The following is a 15,221-nucleotide window of genomic DNA, read 5'->3' on the forward strand; positions in this document are numbered from 1 at the left end:
AACATTTATTATTTTATGATAGCAGAAAAGCTGAAATATAATCCAAGGAACACATTATGTATCCTCCAATGTATTAATTTCACATATCATGTATCTACCTACATATATCCTTAATTTGGCCGAAATCTAATCCAATCTCGAGTCGTTTTCCGTGTCGAAGTACGGGCAACCTGCTAGTATCTTAATACCTACATCACGTAAATTTCTTTTACTTTTGGCAGAGTATAATTTGTTGTTCGTTAGGGTTATACCGGGTTGTCCAAATCTCCCATTGTGGACATTTCTTTTGAAGACTTTCAAACCATGAAAGTTCTAAATAAGGCTGTGGTTAATACGAGTTTTCTTCATCTTTTTCTTTATGTGCCTTGTCCATTACTGGACGTTGGTGATCAAATTGCCTAAATCACCATTATCCACTACTTTAGCGAATAGCGTTGAGTTCGATTCCTGATTCCTGGAATACGAATTCAAATATTTGACAACAAAAGCACTGACGGGACATCGCTCAACCGAATCAAATACAATTAAAACAATAGTTGTCATTTGATGGATGTGGTTTTGTGGTTATCTGGGTATATTGCTTCCGAATTTTTAGTGCGATGAAAAAGTCGGAAGAACCTGATATGTACGTACTACGTACATACGGTATAGGTATGTAGGATACGCAACTCCGCGTAGCGAACACGCGAAGCCCCCGGGGGGTGGAGGGGGGCGAAGGCCCCCTCCCGAGCACGAAGTGCGAGTCCTAAATATATACAGCCCCTTGTGTAACTGACTCACTCACTGATTCACTCACTCACTCATACTAATTCTAACCCACTTCTAGATGGGCTAGGAAGGTGAGATCTCCATTTCCCCATCGGACGGCTGTTTTGGCTCGACACAAGAAGAGCTTAGCACACAAGGGAGGAATTAAACTGAGCATGGAAGTGAAGGAGGAGGTGGAGAGGAATTGAGAAGTGGAAAAGTAGATAAAAAAGTTAAAAAAAGGGAATTAGAATAGTTAACAGAGAAAAGAGAGAGCGAAAAAGATAGGGGAAAATAGAGAAAGAATGAGGAACGATGGTGAAATAAAAGTATGGTTGCGTTACACTTTTCCTACGTTTAATATTTTGCTCTCGCTTTTAGTTTTCGGTTTCCATTTCTTCGAGACAAGACTCAGGGACGATATTAGTTTTCAGGGGCGAAGCCACGGGAGCGCGAAGCGCGACCTCATGCACTCCCCGCGAAGCCCCCCGGGAGCGCGCAGCGCGACGTAAACAAGAGGAGTCGCGAAGCGACCACAAGGGAGCGCGAAGCGCGACCCCATGCACAACCCCGCGAAGCCCCGGGAGCGCGCAGCGCGACCGTAAACGAAGGAGCGCGAAGCGCGACCCCCAAGTTTTCATTTCTTCGAGACAAGACTCAGGGACGATATTAGTTTTCAGGGGCGAAGCCAAGGGAGCGCGAAGCGCGACCTCATGCACACCCCGCACGAACACGCGAAGCCCCCGGGGGGTGGAGGGGGGCGAAGGCCCCCTCCCGAGCACGAAGTGCGAGTCCTAAATATATACAGCCCCTTGTGTAACTGACTCACTCACTGATTCACTCACTCACTCATACTAATTCTAACCCACTTCTAGATGGGCTAGGAAGGTGCGGTTTTCACCATTGGATTCCTTATTTTTTGTACATACTGGGAAAAATCGGAAACCTCCGAAATTCCAAACCGTTCCCAAGATATTGACGTTTTTTAGTCCCCCATAAGAAATACACAGGGAACAAGGTTTGAGGCCAGCAAAACTTTTCCTACGTTTAATATTTTCTCTCGCTTTTAGTTTTCATTTCTTCGGAACACGATTCAGGCACGATATTAGTGTTCAGGGGCGAAGCCAAGGGAGCGCGAAGCGCGACCTCATGCACGTCTCGCGAAGCCCCGGGAGCGCGCAGCGCGACCGTAAACAAGGGAGCGCGAAGCGCGACCACATGCACAACCCCGCGAAGCCCTGGGAGCGCGCAGCGCGACCCCATGCACAACACCGCGGGAAGCCCCCGGGAGCGCGCAGCGCGACCGTATACGCAACACCCCGCGTAGCGAACACGCGAAGCCCCCGGGGGGTGGAGGGGGGCGAAGCCCCCCTCCCGAGCACGAAGTGCGAGTTTGAGTATTATGTTGTCTGCTGAATAACAAAGTATCTTGTTCCTTATCTTTTCTTCTGCTCTTTGTTTTTCATTCATTGTTACCCTTGTATTCCTACAGTTTCTTGTATAATACACATCATCAAAATGTTCGTCGTGAATGGCCGGGATAATGATGGTCAAATAATGCCGAAATTCCGGAACATTTATTATTTTATGATAGCAGAAAAGCTGAAAGATAATCCAAAGAACACATTATGTATCCTCCAATGTATTAATTTCACATATTATGTAGGTAACATAATTGTATCATGTATCTATATCCTTAGTTTAGCCGAAATCTAATCCAATCTCGAGTCGTTTTCCGTGTCGAAGCACGGGCAACCTGCTAGTATCTTAATACCTACATCACGTAAATTTCTTTTACTTTCATTTTCCAAGAACCGCAAAATTTCTTCCCATTATTGGCACTCTTGCCTGCACGTCTTATCAATACTCGCAGTTATAATAATATGTACCTAAACTTTCTTTAGAAACTTTTTCTTTGTTATACGAGCTCACTTTTTTACTTTCTTCCCCCCATTTACTTGACTTTGATATCTTAATGTTTTTTGCCAAGGGGAGTTCCTTCTTGGCTCTTTTTGTAAGCAATCTTTTAATGCTTTCATCTTTTGCAGAACTAAGCGCATTATAACACTCTCTTCTCAGAATTCGTGTCTTGTTAGACATGACAATATTCTTATCTACATATTTTCACATTTCATCATTCGCTATCAAATGGTGGAAGAACCCTGCATAATAATTGTTAGACATGACAATATTCTTATCTACATATTTTCACATTTCATCATTCGCTATCAAATGGTGGAAGAACCCTGCATAATAAGTAGGTAGTTAAGTAGGTACCTATTATAACAGATTTTCCTAACCTCCTTTCCTGAAAAGGATGCCGTAGTAATTTACAAGTAAATGCATCACATTTGAGGATTTTAACTTTCCTTATCCTACAGGAAGGAAAGTAATTTAATCGGGCAAAATTTTTACCTGTATTACCTATTATAACAGATTTTCCTAACCTCCTTTCCTGAAAAGGATGCCGTAGTAATTTACAAGTAAATGCATCACATTTGAGGATTTTTACTTTCCTTATCCTACAGGAAGGAAAGTAATGTAGTCGGGTAAAATTTTTACCTGTACATACCTTTCACTTTCAGGAATCAAGCCCTAACAAATCTATGCCCCTGGATATCCCGACCCGACGGGCTAGTTTTAAATCCACAGATGGCATATTGCTCTAATTTTGGGAATTATTTTCAAACTTTTATTCTTTTTGGTTTCAGATGTGAAGGAGCAGACGTCCTATCAGCATTCGTCATGATCGACGGCAAAGAAGAGAAAATAGACAGCTTCTGTGGGAACAAGCTGCCTCGTCCCCTCATGTCCAATGGTCCAAGATTAGTGCTTGAGTTCAAGGGAATATACTCGTCCAGATTTTCCCGGGGATTTCAAGCTGTATATACTTTTACTGAAAGTAAGTTGGACTCAATGTACTAGAAATAAGACAGGCACTCCGTTTCGGTGTATATTAGACATAGTATTTCGTTAGCAAGGAAAATTTCAGGGTGGTATCCTGCCTGTTTAAAGTCTCCCAGCCAGACTAATCATACGAGTATATCTTTGAATAAGTGCATAAATTGTGCAAGCATGGGTATATAATAAAAATTTTATATTCGTAGACGAATGTAGACATTGCACAATGTACATATGACACCTAAACTAAATTAGTCTCCATTTTTTTTTCTAAAAATATATACGAGAGTATTTCGTTAGCAAGGAAAATTTCAGGGTGGTATCCTGCCTGTTTAAAGTCTCCCAGCCAGACTAATCATACGAGTATATCTTTGAGTAAGTGCATAAATTGTGCAAGCATGGGTATGTAATAAAAATTTTATATTCGTAGACGAATGTAGACATTGCACAATGTACACCTAAACTAAATTAGTCTCCATTTAAAAAAAAAAAAAAAATATTATTGGTAAACCGCAAACAATAATAATTATTGTTTTAGTGGCGACAAGGTTACATAAAAACATATTTAATTAAATTTGAAATTCGAAACAAAATGCTGGGGAACGATCTCATACTGTCAGTTGACCAAAACAAAAGCCCCGACTCCGAAACCCCTCTGTTCTTATTTACCCCATCTCACCTCTGTGTTCCCATTTGCCCCTCTCTCGTGTATTTATTTATCAATTTTATTTTTTTTCCATTTCCATTGCTCTAGCAGTACAAAGCTATGGTACCATTGGCATCCCTCCTGCACTCTTCTATTGTTGTCCATGCACACAAATGGCATTTTCATTTTCCAATTACAGTATTGACGCTTTGGAAAAACACATTCATTTTTCGCCATTGGTTTTTCAATCGGTATGTACAGTGATAATCGCAGTACATACCATTGAACTGTGTATGAAATTATTATTTTGTTGGTATCTACAAAGGTCCAATATGTCACCACAACACAAACCCCTCTGTTCTTATTTACCCCATCTCACCTCTGTGTTCCCATTTGCCCCTCTCTCGTGTATTTATTTATCAATTTTATTTTTTTCCATTTCCATTGCTCTAGCAGTACAAAGCCATGGTACCATTGGCATCCCTCCTGCACTCTTCTATTGTTGTCCTTGCACACAAATGGCATTTTCATTTTCCAATTAGAGTATTGACGCTTTGGAAAAACACATTCATTTTCCGCCATGGGTTTTCAATCGGTACAGTGATAATCGCAGTACATACCATTGAACTGTGTATGAAATTATTATTTTGTTGGTACCTACAAAGATCCAATATGTCACCACAACATTACTACTAAAAACAATTCAATCACCTCCATCATCGGGTAAATAATATAGATTTGAAATTTTGAATAGGATAAATAAAATTGATTCAGGCAGTTTGTTCCAGAATCTGGTAGCGGTCGACGTTGCTTAACGCCCAACGGTGTAGTGCCAATGGATTCCTCTTGGTAAAGCCCTCGTTGCTGGGTACCAGTACTATATCAAGTGGATTGTATCATATCTAGGTAGATCTAGACAGCAACGAACAAAAACCTCTATAAAATTCAGTGTGTTAAGTTACCACATCATTTTCCACTTGCCAAGAACATCTCAGAATGGCCTAACTCAGCCCTGTTCATAACCACGGCCTAAAATTCATTGTTGCAATAGTTTGGTAAAATAATTAATAGTGAAAAGGGACCAAGGACGTCGTGTTATAATAATTAATATTGAAAAGGGATCTAGGACGTCGGAAGGGGGGATCCCTGTCATATGACAACTTTGGACAGTTTTACTGTTTCTGCTGACAGCTTTATCACACTTTATACTGTCGACTGGAACATAAAATTTCAAATTTATGCAACGGAAACAATGTCGTCGGAGTTTTTGACGACTTTGTGCTGAATTTGGTGTCCTCTTTTTCACCCGCCAATTTTCCTCGAACTGATAAATTGCAAATCCCTTCTGACTAGTTTTGACGTTGATTATTTTGTTGCTGTAGTCACCTGCCTATTACGACCAATTTATTTTATTTTTTATGTATTCATTAATATTAATATTTTTGTTTTTTAATATTAATTTTCCAAACTTTAGAATACTGTAACGCAACCATACTTTTATTTCACCATCGTTCCTCATTCTTTCTCTATTTTCCCCTATCTTTTTCGCTCTCTCTTTTCTCTGTTAACTATTCTAATTCCCTTTTTTTAACTTTTTTATCTACTTTTCCACTTCTCAATTCCTCTCCACCTCCTCCTTCACTTCCATGCTCAGTTTAATTCCTCCCTTGTGTGCTAAGCTCTTCTTGTGTCGAGCCAAAACAGCCGTCCGATGGGGAAATGGAGATCTCATCCAGACACAAACAAGATCTACGGGATGGGAATAAGATATTCCGGAGATGTGGGATAGGTGCTTGATATTACGAGACAACGTTAGATAGGGACGTGACAGGCAATACATACAGGGCAGGCCTGAAATAAATAGTAGAGGAGACACAGGAAGAAGAAAGTCCAGTCGAAAATGAATCAAACATCTGCCAAATTGATTGATAAATCCTTCGCCCTCCCCCCTTATTTACCATTTACCAACCACAAAAAGATGTTTTTAGATGATTATATTAATTAAAAACTATTTTATTTAAGATCTAATAATATAAGGTGATAAGTAGTACCTATCTATTTAAAACAGTTCATCCTGTGCTGTGAATAAAGTTCATAACTAGGCTATCATAATTATGTCTTATAAATACTTTATTTTTCAACCTCGTTTGATCAAATCACTCTTTACATACTTTTGACCAATATCAGCTGCGCCATTTAAGTTTGAATTGAGCCACCCTACCAACCTCAGTGGTGCATTGGTTAACGCGTTGGACTTTGGATCTAGAGGTTGGTAATTCGAGTCCAGGTCATGAAATTTATTTAGGTGTAAAAATTGGGGAACGATATTTGTGACAAGCATTTAAGTATGCTTAGCTGCTTAGCACAATTAAAAATTCCTTTCCTTGAGCCACCCTTTACACCAGGAAACACACATATACGTCGTGTTATAATAATTAATATTGAAAAGGGATCTAGGACGTCGGAAGGGGGGATCCCTGTCATATGACAACTTTGGACAGTTTTAATGTTTCTGCTGACAGCTTTATCACACTTTATACTGTCGACTGGAACATAAAACTTCAAATTTATGCAACCGAAACAATGTCGTCGGAGTTTTTGACGACATTGTGCTGAATTTGGTGTCCTCTTTTTCCCCCTCCAATTTTCCTCGAACTGATAAATTGCAAATCCCTTCTGACTAGTTTTGACGTTGATTATTTTGTTGCTGTAGTTACCTGCCTATTACGACCAATTTATTTTATTTTTTTATGTATTCATTAACATTAATATTTTTCTTTTTAATATTAATTTTCCAAACTTTAGAATACTGTAACGCAACCATACTTTTATTTCACCATCGTTCCTCATCATTCTTTCTCTATTTTCCCCTATCTTTTTCGCTCTCTCTTTTCTCTGTTAACTATTCTAATTCCTTTTTTTTTTACTTTTTTATCTACTTTTCCACTTCTCAATTCCTCTCCACCTCCTCCTTCACGTCCATGCTCAGTTTAATTCCTCCCTTGTGTGCTAAGCTCTTCTTGTGTCGAGCCAAAACAGCCGTCCGATGGGGAAATGATCTCATCCAGACACAAACAAGATCTACGGGATGGGAATAAGATATTCCGGAGATGTGGGATAGGTGCTTGATATTACGAGACAACGTTAGATAGAGACGTGACAGGCAATACATACAGGGCAGGCCTGAAATAAATAGTAGAGGAGACACAGGAAGAACGAAGTCCAGTCGAAAATAAATGAAACATCTCTGTCAAATTGACTGACCTACCTACATATCTGTATTATTTATCTTTTTTCCCTTATTTACCAACCATAAGATGTTTTTCAAAACCGTGTTTAAAATCTAGGCTTTTAAAAATATTTGATTTAAGATCAAATAAATTGAACTTTAATATGATGGGCACTAAAGCAGCATTTGCAGTGAGCAAATAGCATAAATAGACAATCACAACTTATTATTTCTTTAAGGTAAGATACTTTATTTCTCAAAATTATTTGACCACTGACTTTTTACATACTTTTCACCAATATGAACTGCGTCATTTAAGGATTTAAGTCTAAATTGAGCCACCCTTTACATCAGGAAACACATACATACCAGCTTTGTCTTGTCACGTCTCTGGCTACGGAACGTGGAAGCCAGGAGGTGTTAACCCTTCCCTCATTTACCTAATCTCCTAAATCTTGGGTTTTTTTCCTACCTTTGTGTATCCCTTTGAAAACCTGACACTTCTGGAGAACTAGATAGGTCCTAGAGTAGCTTTAATTCTAGCAGTGTAATACTCATACATGGACCTCTAGCATTGCGTATACTATTTGTGTAACGCTTCTAAGAGAAAGAAAGAACCCATTTTAGAAGTAGGTATTCTCATTTATCTCTCTTTTGTTCGTACTTTTCAGTCCTCATTTTTATCATCCGCCTTGATATGGAGGCTTAAACCATCTTTTGGGGCTTACACCAGAGTGGGCCTTTTGTGAATGAATTTTGATATAGGGGACACGTCCTTACAATGCACTGGCGATGGCGGTCATATCATGTTCCTATCATTAAACATCACTCTTATGTCATATTTAGATCCACTAGTTGAGGTGTCAAGCATCATTTTACATCAGGAAGCTGCTAGGATAGAGTGGGAAAGACAGGGAGGCCATTTATTCATTGACATGCAACATAACATGAGCTGTGAAAGTCTATAAATTTCAGTCTATTCCGGACAGCCCAGAGCCCATAAGTCATAAATTAATGTAGTCCCTCGTACCAATGTTTTAACAGGGTCCGGTGTTTTCGTGTGACTATGAAATATGTATTCACCAGAGAGGCAGAGTATAATTTGTTGTTCGTTAGGGTTATACCGGGTTGTCCAAATCTCCCACTGTGGACATTTCTTTTGAAGACTTTCAAACCAAGAAAGTTCTAAATAAGGCTGTGGTTAATACGAGTTTTCTTCATCTTTTTCTTTATGTGCCATGTCCATTACTGGACGTTGGTGATCAAATTGTCTAAATCACCATTATCCACTACTTTAGCGAACAGCGTTGAGTTCGATTCCTGGAATACGAATTCAAATATTTGACAACAAAAGCTCTGACGGGACATCGCTCAACCGAATCAAATACAATTAAAACAATAGTTGCCATTTGATGTGATTTTGTGGTTATCTGGTTATATTGCTTCCGAATTTTTAGTGCGATGAAAATGTCGGAAGAACCTGATATGTACGTACTACGTACATACGGTATAGGTATCTAGCTTAATGTCATGACTTTATGAGTCATGAATAATAATTATCCTTTCATAAAATTTAAATAATATTTATTAATGGATTTTTACATTTTAATAATGCCTATATTTACCTACCTATAGATAGGTAGGGATGTACCTCTTTCAGCTATTCAGGTACATTATGTAGACAATGATATCAATAAACAATACATATAAACATATTACACATTTTGATATGGTCATATCAATACACACACATTTTGATATGGTCATATCAATAGGTAGTCATGTAGAATGATTTACTATAAAATTGGATACTTTTGGCAGTAGTTTTAAATTGCTTCTGATTCGAGACAGATTTTATCTTGACCTGTGACACTTATGGTGCATCTCATCATTCAAGAGCCTTTTCTTTACCTCCCTAAGGAATCTTTCCATTTTATAATGCTTCCTTCTCTGAAAGGATATTATGAAATGAGTTATTAGTTCATTAAAACTCACTGGGTTGGAAAATTTCACTCCCAATTGAATTGTCGGAGGAAACAGTTTCTATTCTACTTTCTCAACATATTCTAAAAAGCATATGTTTTGTAAGTATGCTGCTGACTGTGAACTTGAAATACAAATGGGTAAATATGAACTGGGGTCACTAGGGCATACACTAGATGACTAGAAAGAGGACTTCACTTTTTATGATGGCCAAGTGCCTTGAGAGCGCTCGACGTTTCTCGGGCCCGCGCGGTTCTTTTTCCGGTGAAAGAGAGAAAAAAAAAATCGCGTTTAATGGTTGAGAGCACATCGCCGAAGATTTTCGTACCCGCGGGCTCGAGACGCTCTGCCCGGCCGAACCGGGAGGGTCCATCTTACTGGGGTTCCTTGAAGTAAGTGTAAGGGAATCGGGTCCCTTGTGGGAAGTCTGGTAAGTGTATCAAAACTATCGGGTTCTGGTGTTGGTCGTGTAGGATTTCCACACTGTTCTATCGAGGGCTTTTCTCTTCTTGCTTCTTTCAACGGTCTTCAGTCTTCACTAGATCACTAGTCCCTCCGTCCTGTTGGTAGTATATCTACTTGCTTTCATTTCTATTTGACATTAGTTTTCAGGTAATTTTACCATGAAGATATTTTACTTGGTTGCTATGAATAAAATTTGAAATATTCTATGCAAGTGGACCCCTCTGGAAGTGTACTTTTTTCAAAGTCCTTGAAAAAATCTTCCTCGTTTCTTTTGTAATAAATACTCGTAATTTTTATGTTCCACTGGAACATTAATTTTATTAAGATGAAGAACACTTGAAGCTGGAGATTCGAAAGTTTTTCACATTAATGTCAAGAATCCGAAGCGGAGCGACGGGTTTCGGCTAGTGGATGATAAAACGAAAGGAGAATGATAAAACCTACCTAAGGTAGTATAGATACCTCCAATAGCGCTTACAAGGCAGACGCACTACCAACCAAGCTAACTAGGCTGGCATATTTGGATAGCATCAAACTGATCAAACGCCTACTTGTGGATAAATATTTGGATTATTTTCTTTTATTATTATTATTATTATTATTATTATTATTTTGAAGAGGTTTGACAGAGGGAACTGTAACTACAAAGTCTTATCGTCCCGAAATCGAAGAGAGAAGGAAGATAAATAGATAGGATAGGAGAAAGCCAGCCGTTCCGAGAACGAACATTATACGTTCGGGATAAAATACGCCCTTAAAGTAAAAATACCTAGATATTTTGATACAAATAAACAATGAGTAATTATTAATTTTTTTTAACATGTCGACGTTGCTTAACGCCCAACGGTGTAGTGCCAATGGATTCCTCTTGGTAAAGCCCTCGTTGCTGGGTACCAGTACTATATCAAGTAGATTGTATCATATCTAGGTAGATCTAGACAGCAACGATCAAAAACCTCTATAAGGCTGTGTTTATGAACAGGGCTGAGATGAGCTCGGTCGAGGTGAGATAGGATATTGTTTCTACAGTTTTGCATTGGAGTGGTAACTTAACCAAGGATAACGTGGGATTGTTGGGCTTTTTTTCTGACCCTCTGTCCCGGCGGCAATTTTTAAAATTTATTTTATATTTATTTTTGTTTGCTTTGTAATTCCCCATCACCCCGGTGTATAGCAGATACAAAAAGACATCTTTTCTTTATTCTGCTATCGCCATTCGGCGAAAGCTAAAGCCGCTACAACAGCAACAATTTGTAATTAATTTTATTGGCCATTAAATTCGAATGCATTTTGTTGTCCAATCATTTCTTGTACGAATAACCACTACTTACATATATCAATATTTCTTGTACCAATAACCAATACTTATACCAATGTCAATGTGTTGTTTCAGATTTCGGAATCAATACAGGTCATCAGCTGTCCGAGCTCCCGTGTGCTTTCATGTTCAACAGTACAGGAGGTCATAGGAACGGCACATTCACCAGTCCCAATTTCCCCGGATTGTATCCCCGGGATACGGAGTGCCATTACTTCTTCTACGGGAGAAATGATGAGCGAATCAAACTGGTGTTCGAGTCATTCGATGTGGAAGGGGTGCCTCCGTAAGTAGGAATTTTTAATTGTGTTAATCATACTTACATTTTTAAAAAAAAAAAAAAAAAAAAAAAAAAAAAAAAAAAATGTCATTCTTATTTGTATGCCTAAGTCGAAGGTCATGTGAGAGCTTTTTCTCCCAGCTTATTCGGTAAGTTTGTTTTTATTGGCTCTAGTCTAAACCTACCCCTGTGCTGCTTGTAGACAAGCTTTCCCTCTTGCCCTTTTACGCTGTCTTAGTTTGCTTGTCACAAATATCGTTCCCCAATTATTATACCTAGATAAATTTTATGACTTGACTTGGACTCGAACCACCAACCTCCAAATCCAAAGTCCAACGCGTTGAACACTGCACCACTGAGGTTGGTGGGTGCCTCCGTAAGTGCCTAATAAGTACATACTTCATACAATTTACTTACTGCCGTGGCATCTCAGACCGAAGTTGTTCCATTGCCTCGACATCTCGACAAGCTTGTTCCAAATATATGTACATAAGTTGTTCAAAGAGTACTCGAGTATATTTGTGTTCTACAGTAAACTTTTAAACACATTTTAAGGGTTGGAGGTTTCGGGCCAAAGTGTTTAGAACTTTATGAAAAGTTCAACAACTCAGCCTTTATCCTTCTGACAAACAGTGATGGATTTGTTTGTGTGTTTATTATTATTATCATTATCATATTTTTACTTTCTATTACTACAGTATAGCGAGCTATACTAGTAATGAAAGTATTGCAATCGGTCCAAATTTTCAAAATCGGGAAATGGTTGGAAATATCCGTTTTGGGATCCCCGGATGTCAAAAAAGTGGTTTTTAGTCCATGGTCTGTATGTACGTACGTACTACAGGTTTAAATGGGAAAGAGTGAAAAGTTGTATACAAAATATCTCAAGAACGGTTTGTCGTAAATCGATGAAATTTAGCATGATATCCCGGTAAGGTCCAAGGACGCGACTGTAACAATTTGGTAAAAATCGGACAATCACTCATCCAGATATTAACCAAAGTCAATATTGTTTCGAACTTCGAAAAAAAAAATAGATTTTTTTCATACTTTATATGATTCCTCATTACACGGGGAGTATTTTTTAAGATGAAAAATTTTTGACCAAAAATTGGCTGCCGTAGTCGGCCGATTTTCGGACTTGGAAAATTTTTCAAAAGAAAAATTCAGTTTTTGGACACTTTTAAATGATCCCTTATCACATGGGGAGTATTTTGAGATGTAAAATTTTCCACCAATAATCGGCTGCCATAGGCGGCTCGGGACTTTCAGATTTTTTAGATTTTTTTTTTTTTTTTTTTTTTTTTTTTCAAATACGTATTCCGCAAATGTAATAGAAAGTCGTGTGATGTTCACACCAGATTTTTCATGTTAGAAACTTAGACACACTTATAGAGAGTAGAAAGGATGTGGGATATTTTGTATGTCTAAGCTAAACAGATAAGTTTAAGGAGTGTCTCTATGATCTATTTTAAAGTGACAAAAAGTAGGTATTATCTAGAAAAAAAAAAAAAAAAAAAAAAAAAAAAACATTAACAAACTTGTTATGGTGTTAATCGTACAAAATTACTAAGTAATAGGTGGTTTTGACATCAATTTTTTGCGAAATGCAAAGTTAATTTATGGAATAGCCCCCTGGGTCTATCTTGCCCAGGAGCCTACAACAGTCCCTGAACATTTCCCAGCCATACCGACCCATCCACCTATTTCCTACGAGTTCTTATTTATTTTACTCTCCAGATTTAATTATTATTAGAAGTTTTTCTTTTTTTTTTCTATAGAAGGAAAAAAAAAATCATCTAAAAGTTTAATTTCAAAAAATAAACTTTGTATTTCCTCCCGTCTCTCTTTTTTCTCTCGAAGTTCGTCTTTTCACTCCGCTCTCTGTACCTACCTATCTATCTTGTTATCTCAATCTCTATTTCCCCTCTCCTCTCTTTTTTCTCTCGAAGTTCGTCTTTTCACTCCGCTCTCTGTACCTACCTATCTATCTTGTTATCTCAATCTCTATTTCCCCTCTCTCCTTGTTTTTTCTTTCTCTAATTCTCTCAACACTATGTCGAGGATATTTTCTCTCGTGCTAAAATTTTCTGTTATTGTATTCGCTGAACACTTTGAGTGAAAATATGATGTACGGAGGAGATCAGAGAGTGTGTGTGTATGAGAGAGAGAGGGAGAGAGAGATCAGTTTCTATGAAAGAAAACACGTGGGAGAGTTTTGCGGGTTGAAGTATAGAAATGAAGGAGTGTTTTAAAAAGTAAGGCAGAGCGAGAGAGACAAGGGAAGGAAGAGAGAGAAAGAGGAAGGGAGAGAGAGAGTCAATGTTGAATTACTACTCTGTAAGGTCAGAATTATCTTTTTTTTTCCTCGAATTAAATATTATTCTATTTTAGTTCCTTTTGTTTCCTTGTGTTTTCCTTCACCTAATTCTCTATAACTTTGACCGAATACTCTTATGTATTTCTGTATTATAAATCCCTAAATTAGGATTTGATTCCGTTAGAGTTGTTGTTTTTTTTTTTTTTTTTTTTTTTTTTTTTTTTTTTTTTTTTTCTTCTTCTTTTTTTTCCTGAAAGGCATAAGAAAGGAAATGGGAATGAGTGTGTAGAAAAGATATTGGTATTGAGAGAACGAAAGCGGAAGGAAGCTTGGGAACTGTAAGCCATTTCTGGCATCAGTGTATTCTCCCTAGTTGGGGTTGTATTGTTCTTTTTGCGTTAAAAAGTTTGAAAAACTCGCGGGGGGAATTCGAATGCTAGTGGAAATTCGGGGGAAAATTCTAATGCTAGTAGAAATTCGGAGAGAATTTTAATGCTAGTAGGAATTTGGGGGAAAATTCTCATGCTAGCAGAAAATCATTGAAAATGTCTGAAATTATTGATATTTTACGTTCCGGGAAATTGTTAATTGGAGAGTAGAAACTCCCTTTTATGTATGTATGCCAGTTTGTGCTGAAAACAGTGAAAAATTTGTTCTGAATTTGGCCTGAAATTGCGTTACGACCTTTCCGCTATACTGCCCTCCTTAATGAAAAGGCAGTATATCCAAATTCCTAACTTTTCAGGAAACGTCATTGAAGTTTTTGGCAGTCATTTCTGAGACCTGTGCCGAAATTTGTGTCATTTGCAAATTTTTCTCTTGAATTTAGGTTTAAAAGTTCATATTTTATCATTAATTGATGCTAAAATTCTGAAAAATAAAGTGGAAAAGAGGTAAATTAAGAAGACTGTGGTACTCACAAAGCAAGAACGCAATACATCATTGGATATGCTGCCTTCTTATTTACTATGAAGTTTTCTTGGATTTGCTGCTTTTTTTCGTAGTTGTGAACAGACTTATCAAGTGGATATACTGCCTTTCATATCTTGAATTCCAATCTAAAAGTTTTTCACCACATTTTTCATAATTATCAGTCAGTTTAAGTTGTGTTGACAGTTTTTGTTCATTAGTTTCGATCCATTAGTTTTGATCAATGTCTATTTAAAAACTAGTACACTAGAAAACACACATTTTTTAACACTGTCAAATACTTTTAAAATACTTATCTTTTTTTTAAAATAAAATTAAAATTTTGCATTATTTTAAAACAAAAACTGTCAACACAACTTAAACTGAGTTAGAGGGTGGTATTGATGTTTTTTTGTTTTTTTT

At 37.7% G+C, this 15,221-nt stretch overlaps 1 protein-coding gene across 1 annotated transcript in view; it reads left to right on the forward strand.

Annotated features, from left to right (window-relative positions):
• The window catches only part of LOC103511133 (suppressor of lurcher protein 1), a 105,021-nt gene that overhangs the window by 68,647 nt on the left and 21,153 nt on the right, over positions 1 to 15,221 (forward strand). The window contains exons 8-9 of the mRNA XM_026824994.1: positions 3,459 to 3,649; positions 11,365 to 11,575. Coding sequence (XP_026680795.1) covers positions 3,459 to 3,649; positions 11,365 to 11,575 — 402 coding nt within the window. The remainder of the gene's footprint in view (positions 1 to 3,458; positions 3,650 to 11,364; positions 11,576 to 15,221) is intronic.

This window comes from Diaphorina citri, unplaced genomic scaffold, assembly GCF_000475195.1.
Source record: "Diaphorina citri unplaced genomic scaffold, Diaci psyllid genome assembly version 1.1 scaffold30, whole genome shotgun sequence".
Taxonomy (NCBI): domain Eukaryota; kingdom Metazoa; phylum Arthropoda; class Insecta; order Hemiptera; family Psyllidae; genus Diaphorina; species Diaphorina citri.